The 21832-nt window shown below is 61.0% G+C and overlaps 1 protein-coding gene across 1 annotated transcript; it reads left to right on the top strand.

Annotated features, from left to right (window-relative positions):
• The first annotated feature begins 11251 nt into the window (after positions 1 to 11251).
• Positions 11252 to 20400, top strand: LOC141976350 (cytochrome P450 2C23-like). The gene is made up of 9 exons (XM_074937298.1): positions 11252 to 11510; positions 12314 to 12476; positions 13856 to 14005; positions 14692 to 14852; positions 15547 to 15723; positions 16935 to 17076; positions 17949 to 18136; positions 18578 to 18719; positions 19409 to 20400. The coding sequence occupies exons 1-9, from the start codon at positions 11337 to 11339 to the stop codon at positions 19594 to 19596; spliced, it is 1485 nt and encodes a 494-aa protein (XP_074793399.1). The 5' UTR covers positions 11252 to 11336; the 3' UTR covers positions 19597 to 20400.
• Positions 20401 to 21832: the final 1432 nt, after the last annotated feature.

Genomic DNA, 21832 nt, shown 5'->3' with positions numbered 1-21832 from the left:
ACCAGTGCCTGGCAACCAGCCCCCTGCTGCTGCATCTCCGTGACCAGTGCCGGGCAACCAGTGCCTGGCAACCAGCCCCCTGCTGCTGCATCCCCGTGACCAGTGCCGGGCAACCAGTGCCTGGCAACCAGCCCCCTGCTGCTGCATCCCTGTGACCAGTGCCGGGCAACCAGTGCCTGGCAACCAGCCCCCTGCTGCTGCATCCCCGTGACCAGTGCCGGGCAACCAGTGCCAGGCAACCAGCCCCCTGCGGCTGTATCCCCGTGACCAGCGCCGGGCAACCAGTGCCAGGCAACCAGCCCCCTGCGGCTGTATCCCCGTGACCAGTGCCGGGCAACCAGTGCCTGGCAACCAGCCCCCTGCGGCTGCATCCCCGTGACCAGTGCCGGGCAACCAGTGCCTGGCAACCAGCCCCTGCTGCTGCATCCCTGTGACCAGTGCCGGGCAACCAGTGCTAGGCAACCAGCCCCCTGCGGCTGTATCCCCGTGACCAGTGCCGGGCAACCAGTGCCTGGCAACCAGCCCCCTGCTGCTGCATCCCCGTGACCAGTGCCCGGCAACGAGTGCCAGGCAACCAGCCCCCTGCGGCTGTATCCCCATGACCAGTGCCGGGCAACCAGTGCCAGGCAACCAGCCCCCTGCGGCTGTATCCCCGTGACCAGCGCCGGGCAACCAGTGCCTGGCAACCAGCCCCCTGCTGTACCACCTGACCAGCACCCAGAAAAACAATTCCCACCCCCTAGAACAGAGGTTCTCATTCGTGAGGCGAATGTGTCGGACTTTGCAGGGGGGCCCGGCCAGCCTGCAGATGGTTCAGTGGCTGTGGTAGAAGGGACCCAAGCGCCAGGTGGCAATGCCACTCCTCCGGGCTGGCCTGGCTACCCCTGCCGCCTAGGTCGACCCTGCCCAGAGCTAGAGCAGCAGCCCCCTGCTCCCAGCGCTGGCACAGAGCCACGCCCGGGGGCCATTTTGCTGAGGCATTTGCAGCTCCCCCCCTTCCCCTAACGCCCAGCTGGGCAGGGGCAGCATCCCAGTGAAACATCCTGCAGGGAAATGCCACTCATGCAGCTCGCACCCCTGGGTGAGCCCCTCACCCCATAGCAACCCACAGAGGGGAGGCGGCTGAAGCGGGCAACACCCGCTCCCTTCCTGGGGGACACACCTCACCCCCAAGGGGGACAGGACAGCAGGGTGCTGGGGGCAGGGAGCAGCTAAACCCCCGATTCTCTTCCACCCCTGTAAGCTGGGAACTGCTCAAAACTCTGACAAGAAGGGTCTGGACTAGCGGGGCGGGGGGCTCAGCAGGGGGCACTGGGCTGTGGGGAGCAGGGTGGGGGCTCGGCAGGGGGCGCTGGGCTGTGGGGAGCAGGGTGGGGGATCGGCAGGGGGCGCTGGGCTGCAGGACAGGCCACCCCCCCCCGCCCCCGACACACACTCTAACCAGTAGACCCCACTCCCCTCCCAGAGCTGGGGATGGAACCCAGGCGTCCGCACTCCCAGCCCAGCTTGCTGAGAGGAGACGAAAGCCAGGCAGCTGGTTCTGCCCACCCCAGGGAGGCCCAGGCCCTGATTGGGGAGGAGGGGGGCAGAATTGGCCTGGGGTGGGGGAGGCTGCTGGTGTCTCCCTGGCTCCACATGCTGGATGCGTCGCTAAAGGTCAGTGCTGCAGCGTGGCTCACGCTGTCCGTATGTGATCAGCAGAGACAGGGGCAGGTGCTAGGGGGCCTCCAGCTGTCTAAGCAGGGCTTTACAATGCCCTTCCAGCCCCCCCCCCCACGCAGCCGGGGCAGGGCACGGAGGGGGAATGGCCGCAAGCAGAGTGCGGGCTGGAGATGCAGCAATTGCAGGATATCTCCGGAGATGGGGGGAGCCCAGGGCTGGGCTAGCAGAGGGCTGCGGGTCGGGATTGAGGGGCATCACCAGAGACGAGGGTGGTGGGGAGCCCCCCCCCAACCCCGGAAACCCAAGCCCCTGGGGGATCCAGAAACTGAAACGTTCCTCCAAGCAACACAAAGGCGGGGGAGGTGGGGGAAAGTAGCCCCCTCCCCGGGAGCATCGGGGCCACCCCCAGGCACCAGGTGGATTGGAGGTGGGGGGCGCTGAGCTGAGCGCAGATGGGCCCCGTGGGTCAGCCCCCGGCTGACAGGGACGGGGCGGGATGCTGGGCTAGATGGGCCTGCCGGTCCGATCTGGGATGGGGAAGAGAAAGAGATGGCAACGTGTCTGTGTCACACAGACAGCGGCTTCCCCCACCTGCCCCGGTCCCTGGTGCTGGGGTCAGGGCCCTCGCTCCCCTCGCGCCTGCCCGGCACAGCTGAGCCAGCCCCATGAGCCAGCCCCATGGCGACCCTGCTAGCCAGCGGCTGAGGGGAGCTGGGTCTCTCTGGCCCATCTAGTCCTGGAGCCGCTGCTGATTGGAGCCTTGTAAGCCTCGGGTGGGTCGCTACCATTGGCTGGGTTTTGCAGCAGGTGAAACTGAGGCAGCCAGAGGGGACAAGGGGTCACGGTAAAATCAGAGGCTATGGCAGAGCCAGTGGTGAGCTGGAGCCGGTTCGCACCGGTTCGTGTGAACCGGTTGTTAAATTTTGAAGCCGGTTTAGGACCGGTTGTTAAAGGACCGTCCTGTTCGTCCCGCCTGAGCTCTCGGCTGGGGAGGCTCCCCTGAGAATTTCTACTCACCCGGCATCCCTGCGGACCGTCACTTCGGCAGCGGGCCCTTCACTCACATCCTGACTCCCAGCCCCCCTGCTCTAACCACTAGACTCCACTTCCCTCCCAGAGCTGGGGACAGAACCCAGGAGTCCTGACTGCCAGCCCCCCCCCCCCCCCCCGGCTCTAGCCTCTAGATCCCACTCCTCTCCCACAGCCAGTGATGGAACCCAGGCACCCTGACTCCCAGTCTTCCCCCCCCATCCCCAATCACTAGACCCCACTGCCCTCCCGGTGCCAGGGATGGAACCCAGGAGTCCTGCTAGTGTGCCAGCTTTGATGGGCCTTCCCCCTACCCCTTCTCTCTCAGCCATTCCCACGCCCCCGGCTGCTCAAAGGACGGAACAGCAATAGCTCCAGAGAGAGAGATTCTCCACCCAGGCCCCGCGCCCCCAGCAAACCTCACCCTCAGGCCTTGCACAGCAGAGTTTTGCCCCAGGCCGCGAGTTTCCCCTTTCAACTAAAAAAACCCACAACAACCAAGGCCGCCTGGAAAGCAAAGGTCTGGCCGTGTTCTCGGCAGGGCTGGGGGCACAGCCAACCCCAGGTGGAAACAGAGCCCAACCCGGAAACAGTTGCAGATTTCTTTGCAGGGTTGGTGTGGCTTTCCAGGCTCTGTGGAATGCAAAAGCTGGTCTCCTCCAGCAGCAGAAGTTGGCCCAGTAAAGGCCACTCCTCGTCGCTGGGTGCCAGCACCTTGGTGGCGCCGTGTCTGAGCTGGAAGCAGGGAGAAGGAGCTGGCGGGATGGTGAGTTGTTCCAGAGATAGCCCATGCGGATCCCAGCGCAGATCCAGATTTAGTCAGACACCACCCAGTTAGCTACACCCGCTGGCCGATCGCGAAGCAAAATCGACACCATGTGATGTCGCTCACCAGTGGAACTCACCGCCGCAAGGTTCCAAAAGATGGGAGGAAGGGTGGCCTGGAAGTCTAGACTGGAGCTGGGCAGGAGCTGGGTTTTCCCATCCAGTGGAAAGTTTTCAATGCAGCAGAAGATTTTGCCAGCCCTGTGTCAAAACCGTTTGCGAACTGAAAAGAATGTATTGCGGGTCCGACTGTTTCGTTTCAATTCTGACCCTTTCTATTTTAGTCTGATTACTGGTACAGTTTGAAACAAAGTTGTTTCCAGCCGGGAAAGTGTCAATTGGCCCTTTCCCGGGAAACGTTGCAATTTCGATAAACCCTCATTTCCTGACAAAACAAGCGGCTCTAGTTAGGAGATCTCGGGTCCGTTCCTAGAGCTTTGCATGCCCTTGGGTATGTCACTTCATCTTTCTGGGGCTCCTCTGGAAGACGGGAAACAATCCTTCCCTTGCCTATTTCGGCTGGGGGCACGTTCTGGACGTAAGACGCCGAGGTAGATGGACCCCTGAGGCCACCTGAGGCACTAACAGGGGGTGGAATGAGAAGTGCAGGGAGAGACTGGTGGAGTTGCCAGGGGTCGGTTAGTTACTAGCCATGCCTAGCTGGCCTCCATTACTGTAATGGGGGAAACTGAGGCACAGAGAGGGGGCGGGACTAGCCCAGGGTTGCCCAGCAGCAGAGCCACAAATAGAACCCAGGTTTTAGAGTAGCAGCTGTGTTAGTCTGTATCCGCAAAAAGAACAGGAGGACTTGTGGCACCTTAGAGACTAACCAATTTATTTGAGCATAAGCTTTCGTGAGCTACAGCTCACTTCATTGGATGCATAGCTCGAATAGGCAAGGAAGAATTAATAGCGAATGAGAGTGACCAGAGGAAAGTGGATAGAGATTTAGGGTTTGTCTACACAGGAAAATTAATCCAGATTAAGGTCGGGTGGGAATTTAAAGCTGATTAACTGTTCCTGATTAACGCCACGGGGAGACGCTCATTTTCCGGTGACAAGGGTGCCTAGTTCCTAGTCATAGTGATTCAAAACAGACAGGGTTTGTCTACACTGGGAAACTGATTCAGATTCTAGGTCAGGAGCGAACGTAAAGCAGGACAGTTATTCAGGAATCGCTCCAGCGGCCGAGCCCCCAGGGCAACTGGAGGGGGGTGAATGATGCCTCTTGATTAGGACTGTTTATATTGTGCTTTATGCCGTGGAAATCGGAAATTAACGGGTTTCATGTTTCTCTCCGGTTCTCCCCAGAGCCAGCAGCTCAAGCCCCGGTCAGTTCTCGGTCCACGCAGCCCGGAGCTGCAGGGATTGCGGTTTAATTAAACTCTACGTCCTGCTTAGTCATTAGTTAGTTGTTGCAGACATTTATCCTTGTCCGAGGCTCCGGGGCCTGCGGAGGTGTCCGTGCTGGAGCCGCAGCCGCATGCGACTCCCGGGGCCACGAGGTCTCCCGGCGCCGGAGCCGGGTTGAAATGGTAGCGCGACGCCCGCTGAACCTGCCCTAATGGCTTTGCGGCACTAGGGGGCCCTGTGCTGCAGGAAGTGGGGCAGGGGCTCAGTAGGGGGCGCTCGCCCCTCTGAAACAGTTCTAACTCCACCACCCCAGTGGGGCACTAGGGGGCGCTGTGCTGCAGGCCAGTAGGGGGTGCTCTGCCCTGGCAGTCAGGGCTGATCCCAATGCCCCAGTGTGGCGTTAGGGGGCGCTGTGCTGCAGGAAGTGGGGCAGTGAGGCGGTAGGGGGCACTCTCCCCTGGCAGTCACCGCTGCCCCCAACACCCCAGTGTGGCACTAGGGGGTGCTGTGCTACAGGGAGCAGGGGGCCAGTAGGGGGCGCGCTCCCCTGGCAGTCAGGGCTGACCCCAGTGCCCCATCGTGCTGCACACGGGCGACGGGCATCTGAAGTGCCCACAATCCCCGTGACACCCAAAACTGGGGTGTTCGCTGTCTCTGGCCCTCAAACCGTGCGTGGGCCTCGTCCTCAGAGCAGGGTGTTACCATCAAATCCTTGTTATGCTTCGAAAGCTGCGGAAAGCCCCCGGCTGAATTCCGGATTCTCCTTCGCTCCCTCTCTTGTCACCGCTCCACCCCAGAAGAGGCTGCTTTTGAACACTCCCTGGCTGGGAAGCCTCGTGAAAGGGCCGGATGTGGCTAGACGGCCAAGGCCCTTTCCTGGCTGCGTCCTCAGTCATCCAGCTGGGGTTGTTCTTGGGCATCACACCAGCAACCAAGCCCGTGGCCCCGTTGCAGACACACAGTCCCCGCTCCAAAGAGGCAGGAGGAGAAACTGAGGCACGGAGCGAGGCAGTGACTTGCACAAGGTCATAGAACCCAGGACTCCTAGTTCCCCGTCCGGTGGTTGCTCCACTAGGCCACGCTGCCTCTTTCTCTCACCCATGGACACATGACTCCCCTGCCAGCAGTGCTGGGGAGGGTCTCTGGGGAGCCCAGCGCCCCCCTCACCCCAAACGACCCTGTGCAGGAATCCCATGCAGAGCTGCCCAACGTGCTAATTCCCCAGCCCTGCCCTCCAGCTCTACAGCCAATCACAGCTCCCAATTCCCAGCCCCCTGCCCCAGCTCGGGGGTGTCCCACCCAGAATACACAAGAACACGGCCACGCACATAGTCCAGGCATGTGCACGCACACTCGTGCAAAGCCCCCTGCTCACCGGCACCCCTGGCCTCGCACCCCCTCCCCATGCCCACGCCGCCTACATGGACGTCTTTCTTTCTTTCTTTCTTTCTTTCTTTCTTTCTTTCTTTCTGATTGGATTTTCCTTTCTTTTATCTTTTATTTCTCTTTTCCTCTCATTTCCTCCTCTTTCTTTGCAATCAGACTTTTCTTTCTTTCTTTCTTTCATTCTTTCTTTCTTTGTCTGTCTTCTCTGATTTCCTCTTCTTTCTTTCTGATTGGATTTTCCTTTCTTTTTTCTTTTCTTTCTCTTTTCCTTTCATTTCTTCTTCTTTCTTTCTTTTTGATCAGACCTTTCTTTCTTTCTTTCTTTCTTTCTTTCTTTCTGATTGGATTTTCCTTTCTTTCTGTCTTCTTTGCCTTCTTTCTGATCAGATTGTTCTTTGTCTTTCTTTACCTCTCATTTCCTCTTCTTTCTTTCTTTTTGATCAAACTTTCCTTTCTTTCTTTCTTTCTTTCTTTCTTTCTTTCTTTCTTTCCCCCCAGACCTTGTCCATTGCTCTCCCTGCCAAACTGTCCCCCAGCTGCTGGTCTCTGGATCTGTGCTGTCAGACCAGACCTCGGGTCCCATCCCTAGGAGCCGGGGGAAGGGTGGTGACGGGGCCTGTCTAGCTGTGGCAGCCTTGGCCTGGGACAGTCAGGAACCTGCTGCTGTGAAATAATCAGAGCTGCCGGCACCTGTGCTCAGCAAGCTGAGCCGGGGTCACTCGGGACACGAGTTTGTGGGCTCCTCAGTGGACACGTTACCCCGGCTGCATGGTTAGAGCATGAACCATATGGAGAAGGGGCAGCCTCTCGCTCTGTGTGTGTGTGCAGCGCCAGGAGCAGTGGGGCCCCCACGATCTCAGTCTGGGAGGGGAGTGGAGGCTAGTGGTTAGAGCAGGGAGTCAGGCATGTATGTGAAAGTGGGGTGCAGCGGTTAGAGCAGGGCGGGAGGAGCCAGGACTCTTGGGTTCTATCCCAGCTTTGGGAGGGGAGTGGAGTCCAGTGGTTAGTCAAGACTCCTAGGTACTGCCCGGCACAGGGGGGGCCCTGATCTCGGTTGGGGTCTGTGCGGCGCCCGGCACGGGGGGGGCCCTGATCTCAGTTGGGGTCTGTGCGGCGCTTGGCACGACGGGGCCCTGATCTTGGGCGGGGTCTGTGCAGCACCCAGCACAGGGGGGCCCTGATCTCGGTCGGGGTCTGTGCGGCGCTTGGCACGACGGGGCCCTGATCTCGGGCGGGGTCTGTGCAGCACCCGGCGCGACGGGGGGCCTGGGTCTCAGTACATCTGTCATGCACAGGCCCAGTGAGGCCAGCCGAGGCACGGATCCTTCCTCCTTCACGCTCAGAATCTCCTCTGCCTCTGCTCATTGTCAGACTCCGCTGCGCCTCCCCCCCCAGCCATCCTGCTCTCGTAGCTCATTCTCCGGGGCCCCCACGCCACCGTCCCACCCCCACAAAGTGCCAAGCTGGCATTTCCGTGGCCTACTTTCCAAGGCAGGTTATGGCTCCCCCCGGGCGCCCCCCCAGCCCTCTCCTTTCCTACCTGACCTCAATAATTGCAGCTTCTCAGCAAGCCCTGACACCATGGCTGCGCCAGGCTGCTAATAACTATACGGCCCAGCCCTAGTCCTGGGGCTGCTGGCAGCTGACTGCCTGGGGCTGGGATTAACCCTTTCCTTGCCCTCCTCAATTACTCTGTCATTTCATAGGCCCTTTTTTCCCCTTCTGATCCCCTCCTTGTTCGAATCCTTGGAGCTTTTGTTCCCTGCCCCCCCACCCCCGAGAGTTCCCTGCCTCTTGGACATGAAGGAACAACGCCAGCCCCCCTGTGCAGGGCCTGTGGGAAGAAGGGAGGGAGGGGAAACTGAGGCACAGGGAGGAGGAAGAGCACAAAGGAGTCTCTGGGAAAGTCAGGGGTGGAACCAGGAGCCTTGGTTCCCAGCCCCAAACACGGGACCCACCTTGTTCCTGGGCTGGAGGGCACCCCCAGCCTGGACTCATCACAAGGGACACAAGCATTCATCACAACCGAGCAAACGGGAGGGTGGGGCTGTGGGTCAGGAGTGAGGGGCTCGGGCAGAGCTGTGGGGAGAGCCTAGGGCTGGGTGAGCAGGGGGCTGCAGGTCGGGAGTGAGGGACACTGGAGCTTGGAGCGAGGAGCCCAGGGCTGACCCTTATCCCAGACAGACCACTCCCTGTGGGGTGCGAGTCCCGATCGCCCCCCAACCCCCAAGCAGTCTGGGACACAGCCTCCCCTCCCCCACTCCTCCAGCCTCTGCCACTCTTTCATTAACATCTAATTAGTTACTCATTAAGAGTCCCAAAGGCCTGCAGGAGGGGAGGGGGGAGGACCTGCAAATTAATCTCCCAGGCTATTAATGGGTGCCGGGATAGGGGAGAGGCGGGGGGTTGCAGCGCTTCCCAAAACCAACCCGGCTGGGCCAGGGAGTGGGACACCCCCAGGCAGAGGCAGACAGATGGACCAGGAGGTCCCAGGCCAAGGTCCAGGCCAGGGCAGCGGGGAACCGGGAATTTTGCTGAGTCCAGGGGTTTTCGGGCTGAGCCGTGGCTGCAGGGAGGGGAGGCAGGTGGATCTGGGAGGGTTTTGTCCGTTGGTCCATCTACAAGGGGACTTTCCGGCTCCTGAGCAGCCTTAGGGCCCCTCAGGTCCCTTCCCCCAGGAGTCTGATTTATCTAACGGCCGGCAATTAGGGATGGAGCTGGTGACCCCCATCTCTGCTGCCCCCGGCCGCTAGCCCAGCCATCGGGTCCCACCCAGCTCTGCCAGTGCCCCTTACTCCCGACCCGCAGCCCCTGCTAGCCCAGCTCTGGGGGGCCCCAGCAGAGAGAGGCGCGGAGCCGGCTTTGTAGGGGGAAAGCTGCACAGACTCCCCTGGGACAGATTGGATGGCGGCACCCCCCCCCCGCCCCCCTCCATCCCCTCCGCACCCACTGAGCTGTTGAACCGGCTCCCAGGGCTCTGGCTGGGGACCAGCTGCTTGGGTGCGAGTCCCAGCCGAAGCAGGAGGAGCGACGCGCGACTGGGGGCACTGCGGCCCTGCCAGGCGGCCTGCTCCCCCCACGGAGCCGGAGGACAGCCAGGGCACCAGGGCTCTGCAGGGGCACAAGGCCCAGAGCCTCGAGGGGTTTGGGGCCCTTCAGGCCTCTTGAAATCAAGGGGAGATCAGAGCCTGGGACCTTCAAGGATCTGGCCCTGCGCGCGTTATAGATGCACTGAGGGGTGCCAGCTGGGATTGGAGCCCCCCCCCCCATGTCAACAGACATGAGGAGCCCAATTACCCTTGAGGATCTGGGCTTTCTGCCCCTGAACAGCCCTGGTGCCTTGCCAGCTCTCCCCCCTCCACCAGCTAGAAATGCCATGTGACACCACCCCTGCCAGTGCGCCCCCGCCCCACGCTCTGCTCCCTGCACGGCTGGCACCAGAGGCCTCTGCGTCCCCGGGGGCTGGCGCCACCCCGTACCAAGTGACCTGCCCCCATCCCTTCATGCCAAGCCTCCCTGGAGGCTCTAGTCACTAAGGGGGCGCCCCACCCGGCCTTTTCTCCCCTTCCCCCTGCAGACGCAAGAGACTTCTCCTCTGCATCTTGCCCCGGTGGGTGCAGCCTTGGGGAGGATGGGGGGGCTGCATCTCACATTGACCCTCCGCCCTGTGCATGTGAGCCCCACCGCTCCTCCCAGCCCCTGCTAAAGGTCAGCGTGGGGTGCCCGGGGGCCAGATCCTGCTCGGATTGACACCGGGTTAATCCAGAGTGACTCCACTCTGGGAAAGGGGGAGGGACCCTGGGGCCAGTGGGCAAGGTGTGCCCAGGCCCCCCTCCCCCAGCCCGGTGCACTACCCGGAGGGAATCAGAAGGGTCGGAGCTGCAGCCCCCCCACCCACGCAGCAGCACGGGGATGGAGCGGGGGCATTGATGGGGGGGGCTGCTTGCTTTCCTGCCGGTGCCACCGGTCTCTAGGCCCGTGGCCAGCCGCTGGGGGGCAACCTGCTTGGAGACTGACTGGCACCTCTTAGGGTGCCCGGTACACAAACACAGTCAGCGCCCCTGGCCGGGGTACCTGGGCAGAACCGGGCTCCGGATCCAAATTCTGCCCCGGGGCCTCGGCGGCTGCTTGGCCTGATGGGGCAGAGCTGCGGTTTTGCGGGTGTCCCGGCCCCCTCCGCTGGCCAAGTGCCCTCAATGCACCTGGCAATTCCAGAGCCCTCTGCTACCACTGAGTGCTCCCGAGTCTTGTCCCCCGCTCCCCGGTCAATAACAATCCCCGGCTGTTCTCCCCCAGCGATCTCAACCCGCTTTGCTGAGGAGCGCAGCAGCATTGTCCCCATTGCGCAGATGGGGAAACTGAGGCACGAAGGGGGGGACGGGGGGTGACTTGCCCCAGCAGACACTGCCAGTGCCAGAACTGGAAGAGAAGCGGAGACCCACTCTAACGCTCCAGCCACTAGGCCGCACCGACCCACCTGGGGAGAGATTTCTCCTCTTTAGGGCGATGGCACCATGCCCGGGGGGGGGGCGGGGGCAGCCCTGCCCCGCAGCTATGGAGCTGTTCTTCCCAGGGTGCCCCCAGGGGGTGGAGAAAGCCGAGAGCCCAAAGGTCAGTGAGGGACTGTGCCAAATCTACCTGCCCCACGGGCAGCAGGGAAAGCTGCATAGGACACTGGGCAGAGCAGGCCCCCTGGTGCATGACAGCGGGGATAGACCCCTCCGTGCATTGATCGCGGCCCCTAACTGTGGGGCCAAGAGCACAGGGACCCACCCTTCCCAGGCTGGGGGGTGCTGGCAACAGAGGGAGTTAGACTAGGTTCCTTTGTGGGGGGTTGCTGCAGGAATGGGAGAGGGGAGGCTGCCAGGGGCTCCAGTCCATTGATGTCCTTGGTGGGCCAGCCCTGGCTGCCACGATCAATGTGCAACTGCTGTGGCAGGGGCCAGCCCAGCGAGTTAATCAGTGACCAGGGGGCAGCCTGCGGCTGGCTATAAGGCCCAGGGGCCGATAGCTGGGGGGCCCGCCGGACACCTCCCGAGGCAGCGGAGCCGTGCGGGCCGTGCTGACCCCAGCCAAGGAGGATGGAGCCTGGTGCCGTGTTGATCACTGGCTGCCTTCTTCTCCTCCTCTTCCTCCTCCTCTTCCGAGCCTCATCAGGCCAGGGCCGAGGGCGCCTCCCCCCGGGGCCAGCCCCCCTGCCCCTGTTGGGGAACCTGACCCAGAACATCCTCCCGCTCTACCGATCCTACCACCGGGTAAGGAAGGGGGCTGGGCTCTGGCGCCGGGACTGGAACCCAAAAGCCAAGGCCAAAGGTAGCTCCCACTGCGGGTCTGTCCGTCTGGCATCCATCTAGCGGGCGTCTTGGTTTCTATCTGCAGGTGCAATTGAGTTACCTATTGCCCTGCACACCCCTTTGTCTAGCCCCAGACCCACCCCTCTATCTAGCTCCCCGTCTCCTGGCAGCCCCTCAATCGAGCCAGCCTAAAATTGCCAACCCTCCAGGATTGTTCTGGGGTCTGCAGGAATTAAAGGTTAGTTTTTAATTAAACATTAGGTCACGTGATGAGACCTCCAGGAATACAGCCAACCAAAATTGGCAGCCTCAGGACCCATAGTGGGGGGTGGATCGGAGTGTGTGGCCAAAGCACTGAGCTGTGGCTATTCTCTGCCCCTCAGGGCCCATAGGGGGCAGATTGGGGGAGTGGATGGAGCGCAGTAAGCTGTGGCTATTCTCGGCCCCCCATGACCCATAGGGGGCGGATCGGGGGCGTGGCTGGAGCACACTGAGCTGTGGCTGTTCTCTGCCCTGCAGGACCCATAGGGGGTGGATCATGAGTTACAGCAGCCCTGAGGCTGCCCTAAATTACACTGGGGTCCAGGCAGGGTACAAGCAGCACAAAGGGGCTTAAAGTTGCCTTCCCCCATCTCTGCCCTGAGTGGAAACTGAGGCTCAAGCCACCATAGGTAGAAACAACAGGGTCCCCCTAGTTCCTGATTAACTCCCTCCCATGCCCCATTTTGCTGTCTTACCCCTCCCCCTGCGATTCCCACCCCCAGCTCTGCCAGGAGTACGGCCCCATCTTCACCGTCTGGCTGGGCCCGAGGCCCGCGGTGGTGCTGTGCGGGTACGAGGTGCTGCGCGAAGCCCTGGTGGAGAACAATGATGCATTCAGTGGGCGGGGGCCCATCCCCTTGCTCAAGGAGCTGAACCACGGCTACGGTGAGTGCGGGCCAGGGAGGGTCTCTCTGCAAAGCCCTGCCTGGTGGCATCACGCTGGCTCCGCTGCCTCTGTGGCTTTGTTAACCTGTGGAACTGCCCACCACTGGAGATTACAGCGGGCTTGTAGGAGTCAGGCAGTGCGGGCTACCAGACAGAACACTGGCCTGCTGTGTGACCTCAGGCAAGTCACCGACACGGCACGCCCTGTGCCTCAGTTTCCCCACTTTTGACATCGACAGATGGAAAGAGCCAGGGATTGTCCATAGTCTATGTCAAGGGGAACATCGGGGCTGGCACCATTTTCCCTCAAAACGGGACTTTCGGGATTAAAAACAAACAAAAATTATAATTTTGTTGGGTTTTTTTGCTTTTCCATTGCAGTGAAACTTTCTGCTTGGAATTTTAAGGGGGTGTGTGGCGGGGGTGTTGATGGAACCCTAAAAATTTTTAAAAAGTGCACCCAACCCCCACTGCCCCAAATTTGATTAGTCAGGCATTTTTTTTTCATTCTCTGTTTGCCCTCCAAGGAGAAAGCCACCTGCTTTGGCCTTTCTCGGTGGGCGAGAGGGGATGAAAACCCTCAAATAATTGTATAGAAAACCCATGGCTTTTTTCCCCCTCTTTCCCTTTCTGTCCAAAATTTTCATGGGGTGGGGGACATTTCCCAACGAATCCCAGGGAGTGGCCGTTTGTGTGACCCATGCTAACCTAACGCAGTGGTTGGGGGTCTAATGGTTAGAGCCGGGATGAGGGGCGGGGGGGGCGGCTGGGAGCCAGGGCTCCTGGGTTCTATCCCCAGCATTGGGAGGGGAGTGGGTTCTAGTGGTTAGAGCCAGGGGACTGGGAGCCAGGACTCCTGGGTTATATCCCCAGCTCCGGGAGGGGAGTGGGGTCGAGTGGTTAGAGCTGGGGGACTGGGAGCCAGGACTCCTGGGTTCTATTCCCAGCATTGGGAGGGGAGTGGGGTCGAGTGGTTAGAGCTGGGGGACTGGGAGCCAGGGCTCCTGGGTTCTATCCCCAGCTCTGGGAGGGGAGCGGGGTCTAGTAGTTAGAGCCAGGGGACTGGGAGCCAGGACTCCTGGGTTCTACCCCAGCTCTGGGAGGGGAGTGGATTCTAGTGGTCAGAGCAGGGGCGGATGGGAGTCAGGACTCCTGGGTTCTATTCCCAGCTCTGGGAGAGGAGTGGGGTCTAGTGGTTAGAGCTGGGAGCCAGGGCTCCAGGGTTCTATCCCCAGCTTTGGGAGGGGAGCGGGGTCGAGTGGTTAGAGTGGGCAGGTGGGGCTGGGAGCCAGGACTCCTGGGTTCTATCCCCGGCTGCGGGAGGGGAGCCAGGGCCTCTGTTAACGACATTGGATGACGTCCTCACGGGGCTGTGGCAGGATTATTAGACAGCAGTGGCGAGCGCTGGAGGGAGCTCCGTCGGTTCACCCTCACCACCCTCCGGAACTTGGGCATGGGCAAGAGGCCGCTGGAGCAGCGGGTGCAGGAGGAGGCGTGGCACCTCGCCCAAGCTGTGGCTGACAAACAAGGTGAGCAGTGGCGCGCCGGATGCTGCCACACGGGCACCGGGCAGCATCCCCCGACAGTGAGCCTCGGGCACCCACCGGCGAGTCCTGGGAGCCCTGCTCTAGAAGGGAAGTGTCAGAGTGGTTAGAGCAGAGGTCGGGGGCTGTCAGCACTCCAGCTGTGGGAGGGGAGTGGGGTCTAGTGGTTAGAGCAGGAGGGGCTGGGAGCCAGGATTCCTGGGTTCTATCCCCAGCTGCGGGAAGGGAGTGGGTGGGGTCTGGTGGTTAGAACTGGGTGAGCTCGCAGTCCAGACTGCTGGGTGCTATCTCCAGCTTGGGGCCGGGGGGAGCCAGGACTCCTGGGTTCTATCCCCAGCTGCAGGAAGGGAGTGGGGCCTGGTGTTTAGAACTGGGTGAGCTCGCAGTCCAGACTGCTGGGTGCTATCTCCAGCTCGGGGCCGGGGGGAGCCAGGACTCCTGGGTTCTATCCCCAGCTGCGGGAAGGGAGTGGGGCCTGGTGGTTAGAACTGGGTGAGCTCGCAGTCCTATCTCCAGCTTGGGGCGGGGGGAGCCAGGACTCCTGGGTTCTATCCCCAGCTCTAGGAGGGGAGTGGGGTCTAGTGGTTAGAGGGGGCTCCTGGGCGCTGTCTGGTTTCCCCATGTGGGGCTTGTTCCCTGCTGTCTGCTCCCCGCTCCCCGCCTTGTCGCAGGGCGCCCGTTCGACCCTGTGCTCGACCTCACCCGGGCCGTCGCCAATGTCATCTGCTCCGTGGTGATCGGGACCCGCTTCAGCAGCAACAACGAGGAATTCCAGGAGCTCCTGCGTCTCGTCATGTCCCACATGTGCTACTTCCGCTCCCTCCAGGCACAGGTACCTGGGGGTGGGGGGCCCCCCGACAATCCCAGCCCCTAAACACCAAAACAGCTGCTCGCTGGGCTGCGGCCTCCTCTCTCTGGGCCCATTCCTGAGGCCGGGACGTACCTTCGGTGGGTCGGGAATTCTTCGACAAACCGGTTTCCCCTTGGAAAACGCCGATTCCCCGGCCCTGGGTGAGAGAAAGGGCCCGTTCTGGTGAATTCCCCGCTTCCGAAAAACTAGTCCCCACCGGCGCGGACGGTTTTCGAAAGGAAAAAGTTCCGGGGTTTTGCGTCCAAATGACTTTTCGCTCCCAAGCCTCTGGTCATTTGTCGCAAAAGCAAACACGGACGAGGCGGGCGCCAAAAAGGATCTTTTGACGGCCCCGTGCTGGAATTTCTCTCGCCCCCCGTTTGGGTTTGTGAGGATTTGCGAGATGTCCCGATTGAGGGCAGGACATTTGTCCCGCCGCTCACCGGACGGGGAAGCCATTTCCGAGCCAGCTCTGCTCAGCAGCCTCTGCGGGGAAACTGAGGCAGCGAGGGGCGGTGCCGGGATGCCCAGCAGATGAGTGGCAGCGGTGGGATGAGAACCCAGGGCTGCTGAATTCCAGCCCAGTGCTTTAGCCTCTCTTCTCCCTCCCTGCTATTAAACGGTCACCCCCCCCCGGCTCCATCCCATCTCTCTGCTCCCCCCCCGGCCCCCCCAGCTGTACAATACCTTCCCAGGTATCATGCACTTCCTGCCCGGCCAGCACTGGCGGATATTCAGGGAATACAAGCACATCAAAGACTTCATCCAGGCCCAGGTGGCATCCCACCAGCGCAGCCTGGACCCCAGCGCCCCCCGCGACCTCATCGACTGCTTCCTCCTGCAGCAGGCCAAGGTGAGGGGCGTCCCGGGGGGCAGGAGGAGTCAGCGCCCAGCGAGCGGCAGGGTAGACGGCGGGGGAGGGGACCGCGGCTGGAATTCAGTCCCATTGATTGGGGGGAGGGCGGGGGGGTTGATGGGATCCTGCAGCTAGATTCCCATAGATACCAACACCCCCACCCATCCCCATGGACACCCCCCCCACCCACGCACACACCACCACCCATCCCCCCCCACACACACCCTACCCATCCCCCCATCCATCCCCATGGACACCCCTCTAACCACGCAGCCCCACCCATCCCTCCACATACACACACACCCATCCCCCCATCCATCCCCATGAACACCCCTCAACCCATCCATCCCCGCACCCATCCCCATGGACACTCTTCAACTCACACATCTTCCACCCATCCCCTCACCCATCCCCCCATCCATCCCCATGGACACCCCTCAACCCATCCATCCCCCCACCCATCCCCATGGACACTCCTCAACTCACACATCTTCCACCCATCCCCTCACCCATCCCCCCATCCATCCCCATGGACACCCCTCAACCCATCCATCCCCCCACCCATCCCCATGGACACTCCTCAACTCACACATCTTCCACCCATCCCCTCACCCATCCCCCCATCCATCCCCATGGACACCCCTCAACCCATCCATCCCCCCACCCATCCCCATGGACACCCCTCAACCCCCTCCTCCCATCCCCCCACCCATCCCCATGGACACCTCTCAACCCACCCCCCACCCATCCCCCCATCCATCTCTATGGACACCCCTCAATCCACACATCCGCCACGCATTCCCCCACCCATCCCTTCATCCTCATAGACACTCCTAACCCAACCCATCCCTCCATCCCCAGACATCTCTATCCACCCACACCTCTATCCACCAATCCCCCCACCCATCCCCAGACACACCCCTCTATCTATCTAGCCAGTCACTGACCCTACACTGGTCACCCTATTACCTCTACGTAGACTCAGGCTGTCTCTCCTCCAGCTCTGATTCCTGCCCCGATGCTCGTTCCTCCCAGCCCCCTGGAGCCAGGCCAACTGTCCCTCCATCTCCCCAAGGCCGGGGGCCGGGAGCCTGGCAGCCTTTGGCCGGGCAGCGTTGGCTGGCGGGGGGCACCCCTTGACCCCGGGTTGCGGTGGAGGGGTGGGATTGTGCCTCACCGGGGTCCCCCCACCCTCGGCCCTGTGCTAGGAGCAAGGGAAGGAGCAGACAGAGTTTGAGGATGAGAACCTGATGGCGCTGGCCAACTCCCTGTTCATCGCCGGCATGGAGACCACCAGCAACACCATCTACTTTGCCCTGCTGGTGCTCAGCAAGTTCCCGGACGTGCAAGGTGGGTGCAAGCGGCCGAGACACGCTGGCTCCCTCCCCCAGCCCATCCCCAGGGGGCCGTGCGGGGGGGCCCTGAGGATAATCCCCAACGCTCCCTGCCTGGGGGACCCCAGCTGGCACCATACAGAGGGCTCCATCCTCAGGCAGGCGGGGGCTCCTCCGGTCTGCTCTGGCAGCAATAAAAGGGTCTCAAAAGGAGGGGGACCGCCCCCCGCCCCGAGGATCCCACCCTTCCATCCCTCACTTGGGGGGCCACCCCAGCCAGGGTGAAGCAGATGCAAGGACCCTGCTCCCAGGCACCCAGGGCCCAGAGGGGGTGGCTCAGGGGCATGGCCAGAGCGCGCTGTGCTGTGGCTATTCTCTGCCCCCCCTAGGTCCCATGGGGGCATCCTATGAATTAGAGCAGCCCTGAGGTTGCTCTGTATTACATCGGCCACTGGGCAAAGGGGAGAGCAAAAGGGACTTACAGCCCCCCCATCCCAGTCCCGAGATCGGGGTGCGGGAGACAAGAACAGGGTCCAAGGAGCGAGAACGAGGCATAGGGGAGAGGGTGCAGGGGAAGAGCCCCCAGCCAGGCAGGAGGGAGGGAAGAAGGAGGTAGGAGCTCTGCCCCTCCCACCCCCACTCCCGATCCATCATGGGGAGGCCAACCAGCGTGGGGGAGGGCAGAAAAAGTGATGCAAAGGATCCTGGGAAAAGTGTTACTGTCTGGAAGGGGGGCTGGCCATAGGGGGTGGGGAGAGACGTTGGGGGAGGAGGTGGGGGTCTGGGTGAGAAGGGGAGGCTGGTTAAGGAAGGAAGTGGAGGGGAGGAACACCCATGGGGGAGCCCCCCCTTCCCTGGTGTGCCAGGACCACACGTGTCTCCTTGCAGCGCGGGTGCACGGGGAGCTGGACAGGGTGGTGGGCAGGGCCCGGCCCCCAGCCCTGGAGGACCGGCTACAGCTGCCCTACACCAACGCCATGATGCATGAACTCCAACGCTACCTCGACCTGGTGCCCATGAGCCTGCCACACGCCACCACCTGCCCGACCTCCTTCCGGGGGTACCTCATCCCGCAGGTGAGACACACACGCCCCCTCCCCCAGCCAGCGCTGGCCCCAATGCGGCCCGGGGGGGGTCACTGGCCCAGCTCTAGCTGAGGAAATGCCACCCTGCCCCCTTATAACTTTCACTTCCCCACACTGCTGTGCCACTAAACTGCGGCTGCGTCCCACCCCAGAGGTGGCTGCCTTTCAGTAGTGGGAGAAGGGATCCCCTAGCCAGCTTGGTGATGAAATGTTATGCGGCCAGCACAGGAGCAGGACATTCTGGATTCTCCTCCCCGCTCTGCTGTCCATTGTGTGACCTCGGGCCCGTCCCTTACCTGCCCCGTGCCTCAGTTTCCCTCTTTGGGAAAGGGACATAGCGACCCCTTGGGGCTATTATTTTCTTTCCAGTCCTATTGCCGTAAAATGCCTAAAACCTCACACTGTCAGTGTCTTGTCCCCGTCGCCCCCCAGGGTACGACCATCATCCCTCTCCTAGCCTCGGTGCACTTCGACCCAGCCAGCTGGGAGACCCCGGAGGATTTTAACCCGGGTCATTTCTTAGATGAGAACGGAGCATTCAGGAAGAGAGCCACGGCCATGCCCTTCTCTGCAGGTAATGGGGACACGGGTTCGCCTCCCATCTCTCTCGCATGCGCTCAAACAGAGCAGGGCTCAGCCCTTCTAGCAGGGGGCAGCAGGGACAAGGACACCCCCCCCCCCGGCCCCAGCAGGGCTCAGCAAGCAGGAGAGATGGCAGAGGCTCAGGCCCGTTTCAGTTCTGAACAAAGACCCATGCAAAGGCCTTGCCAGCCTCTTGCCTGACCTACGACCAGGGGGAGCAGCCCCGGGGATTTCAGCGGGTGAGATCGTTACTACTGGGTCCTGCTCCGGGCCCGTACAACAGAACACAGCTGCACCCTGGGGCAGGGACTCAGGACACCTGGGTTCTATCCCCTGCTCTGCCAGGTGACCTGGGGCAAGTCATTTCCCCCCACTCTGTGCCTCAGTTCCCCCCCCCCCCATTGCCTGTTTCAACTGGGCACTCGCTGGGGCAGGGGCTGCCTTTTAAAACCGCCGTTCCCCCTTGGAGAGGGGACCGAGAAGAGCCCCTAAAAGGCCCCGCGGGCTGCAGAAAAGGCGAAATGGGAAGAGATTGAGCGTCTCCGAAAGAGGCGACTTGCCCCTGGCGTTCGAAGCTCCTTCTCAGGGGCTGCTGGAGTTCCCAGCTGCTGGCTGGAGGCAGGGCCCCGAGCGGCACCACGAGACCCAGCCGACAGGCTTGTCCTCTTGTCCCCCCTCCAGGGAAGCGCGTGTGTCCCGGCGAAGGGCTGGCCAAGGCGGAGATCTTCCTGTTCATAACCACCCTGCTGCAGAGCTTCACCCTGGAGCTGCTCACGGACCCCAGGGCCATCGACTTGGCCTCGCTGCGGAGGGTTTTCCGGGGCCAGGGCCTCACCTACAAGCTCCGTGCCATCCCACGCCCAGCGTAGAGCGGGGCGGGGCGGGAAGAGGCCAGACCCAGATGTCTTCCATGCTGGGGTCCCTGGAGTCACATCAGTCCCTCTGGGCCAGCTCCTGATCTCATTTACACTGTGGTGCACATCCAGAGCGACTCTTCTTTCCCATTAATGCTCCCGGGGCCAGCTCCTGATCTCATTTACACTGTGGTGCACATCCAGAGTCACTGTCCTTTCACACCAATTCTCTCTCCTTTCACACCAATGCTGCCAGGGCCAGATCCTGATCTCATTTTCACTGTGGGGTAAATACTCCGCTGACTTCACTGGAGTAGGAGCCAGACTGGAATCGAGTGTAAATCTGGAACACCTTCCTGGATGGCAGCGGAGTCGCTCTGAAGGGACTGAGATCAGACTCTGCCTTTGTGAATTCAGATCTACACTCCCATGATGCACAGGCTAGCACGCAGCTGTTCCGGGCTGGAGCTTGGCCCCCTGAGTTCTAATCCTGTCCCTAACACTGGCCTGCTTGGGCAAGTCACATCTTGGCTCGGTGCCTCAGTTTCCCCTCCCTAATAATTAACTAACCCCAAGGATCATTAACCCTGGCACTGCTAGGTTGTGGTCAGCACCTTTGAACCTGCTTTTCCTCGTGCTGAATTCTTCTGGATGTGTTTCCCCGAGAGCCATCCTCAGCGCTCAGCCACGGTTTCTCTATCTCACGCGTGCTGTCTGCTCGTAGTTCGCTTGTAGAAATGCCCTGGGGGTGTATCTCAGCATTGCTGCTCACTGCGCTTCCAGAAAATTGACTGACACAATAAACGGAAGAAAAGACCAGAACACTTAGCAATGTCTTTGTATGTTTTCTGTGTATCAGTAAGACAATGGGGAAAGACAAACCGGTTAATATCAGACATGTGGAAGGATGGGGGGTGGGTCAGACTTTGGTTAACTCACTTCCTGTCTCTGGGCCTCAGTTACCCATTGCCTGTCCTGCGTCTCTCTTGTCAGTTTTTTGGAGGTGGGAACTCAGCACCAAGTGATCAGGGAAGTGGGTCAGGTGCTGGACAGATCTCAGGACCCCTGGGTTCTCTTCCTGCCACTGAGCGACCAGGCCCCGCTGTGTGCCTCTGTTTCCCCTCCCACCCTTTGTCTATTGAGACTAAGCTCTTGGGAGGCAGGGGCTGTCTCTCACTCTGTACCTGTGCAGGATTGCGCCCCACTCTCAACCGGGGCCGGTAGGTGCTACCCTAATACCCTAATAAACACCACCACCTAGCGCTTGTCAGCGGTGGATCTCAAAGCGCTTTACAAAGGAGGACAGTGAGGAAACTGAGGCATCGAGCGGGGAAGCAATTTGTCCCCGCACTCCCCTATGCTTAGAAAAGAAAATAGCTCCCTGCCAAGGGGCAGAGAAGTGAAGCCCTGTCTTGGGTCAGAAACCGTCATCTTCGAGCCAGAGACCGGTAATTTTCAATCTGGCGAAAGGTTAAGTATCGGCCGCCCTGCGGATCTGTAGGGAGGCCGTGGCACCTGTGGGTTTTTATTAACGATGTAGGGACGGCATAGACTCAGATGAGTGGGTGACACGAAATGATATGTTTACTTTAGCGGGCGCTAGGAGAAGCCGGCGGGGAACTGATTGCTGAAGTGCAAGCGAGGGGGTGCTCATCGCAAAGGGCAATGGGAGCTGCGCGTTCGAGCTGATGAGCTCTCAATAAAGAGCGAGCATGCGGGGAAAACCATCTCCCTGACAGCTCGGCGAGAGGCAGCCGCTTGATGGGCACCGCGAAAGCCAGAGGGACAAGCGGCTGGGCTGAAAGTGATATTGATGATAGCATCACAGAGGCGTAGCATGACCGTCCCCGCAACAGCAGCCTGCTTCGGCTCAGCAAGAGGGGAGCCGGGCAAGATAAATGAAGAGGGGTTGAAAAGAACAAGGCCATTCCGGGAGAGAAGAAATCAGAAGGAATGTGGCTAGAGGCGTGTACAATCCAGAAAGGTAGCCGGGCGCCCCTGTTGGCCCGGATTATTGTCAAACAAGGTACTGATCACTTGTCAGAGTCGCGGGCTGCCCAGGGAAATTGAAAGGCAACTGATCGAAGGACCGCACCGTTAACCTGTGGAACTCACCGCCACAAGATGTCACTGAGGCGGAGAGCTGGTATCCTCAGGACTGCACAGTGCGGCTGGGCTCGCAACTTCCTGATCACTCCCATCCGGCTGGCAGATAGAGAAGGCTTATGTCCTTGCTGCGCCATGCACATCA

This window comes from Natator depressus, chromosome 23 (genome assembly GCF_965152275.1).
Source record: "Natator depressus isolate rNatDep1 chromosome 23, rNatDep2.hap1, whole genome shotgun sequence".
NCBI lineage: Eukaryota > Metazoa > Chordata > Testudines > Cheloniidae > Natator > Natator depressus.
Note: the sequence above shows the minus strand (reverse complement) of the source record. Positions and strands in the feature narration are given on the sequence as shown.